General features: G+C 63.0%; 1 protein-coding gene across 2 annotated transcripts in view; it reads left to right on the forward strand.

Annotated features, from left to right (window-relative positions):
• Nucleotides 1-791: 791 nt before the first annotated feature.
• RASGEF1A (RasGEF domain family member 1A) overlaps nucleotides 792-1,146 on the forward strand; it is a 28,606-nt gene continuing 28,251 nt past the window's right edge. Inside the window, exon 1 of one of the 2 annotated variants that reach the window (XM_006774501.2) lies at nucleotides 792-1,044. In XM_006774501.2, the coding sequence (XP_006774564.1) occupies nucleotides 844-1,044 (201 nt within the window). In that variant the 5' untranslated portion in view covers nucleotides 792-843. Of the gene's footprint in view, nucleotides 1,050-1,146 lie in introns of both variants that reach the window. The other variant, XM_006774502.2, reaches the window with a different exon arrangement.

Here is a 1,146-nt window from a genome sequence, read left to right on the forward strand (position 1 = left end):
CCATCTGTTTGGTGTACAGGATGATGCTCCAACCAACTGAGCCCCTCAGTCAGGGCAGCCATGGCCATTTCTGCTTGGTGCCCCCTCTCTGCCCCCACTGCCCACCCATGGTTAGGCCTGCAGGCGCTGAAGCCGTGAGAGCTGAGTTCCGGGCTAGTAGAGAAAGCGGGGCTGGGACAGAGCTCAAGAGAAGAAGCTGCTCCAGCCGCCGCACCCTCTTGGGCAGGCCAGCGCAGGACCCAGCACAGCCCCTCATTCCCCGGGGCAAATAACGGGATGAGGCTGTCCCCCTTCTCCGTTGCATGGGGACAGAGGCTGAGGTCCGAAATGGGCCTTGTCCCGGGCCCACAGCCATGGAGGAACTGGGAATCGGGCTGTCAATTATTTTTTAACTTGTGTTTTCAAAAATTAATCTCGTGACTGGCAGGCAAAGAAGAAGGGGTAGCCAGGAGGCGAGACAGCTGTCTCCTACAGCTCCCAGCAGAGGGTGGACATCCTGGGAACCCCCTGGATACTGACAGGGGTCCCCACCTCCTGCCCGGCCCAGGGCTGCTCCTGAGCTCCCAGGGGCTTGGCTCAGCTCCTCTGGGGCCTCCCTGTTCCTCCTCAGGAGGAAGAAAGCATGTCCCTGCTCCGCTCTGGGGATGTGTCCCCGGGATCTCACTCCTGCTTCCTCTCCCCACTCAGCCTCTGGGCTCCCAGCTCAGGTCTCCAGAGAGGGCGCTCTTGGGCGGTCCATCTTCTTCATAGGAACTGGGAGCCTGGGTGGAGGGCAGGAGCGCGGTGGAGGGGAGACCTGTCACCTGACAGGATTCCTCGGAGCGTTGGGGCTCGGGGGGTGGAATGAGCCTCAGTGTCATGTGCCAGCGCCGCCCCGCGCGTGTCTCAGATTGGTCCTCCCACCGGAGCAGCTGGTGTCCCCGCGTTCACTCGAGGAAATGGAAGGGCAGAGCTAGTGGAGTGAGCACCCCATCAGGGGACGCATCCAAGCCCCGCGCGGGGCCAGCGCCTCCGTGGCTCTGTAGTGGACATCGAGAAGGCGAGGTCAGGTGAGGGAGGGAGAGGGGAGGTGCTCGGGAAAGGAAAGGGGGTGCAGGGCTCTCTGAGAGCGGGGCCCCACCCATACCACCGCTCCCTTCCCACAGC

The sequence above is a fragment of the Myotis davidii genome, unplaced genomic scaffold (assembly GCF_000327345.1).
Source record: "Myotis davidii unplaced genomic scaffold, ASM32734v1 scaffold368, whole genome shotgun sequence".
NCBI lineage: Eukaryota > Metazoa > Chordata > Mammalia > Chiroptera > Vespertilionidae > Myotis > Myotis davidii.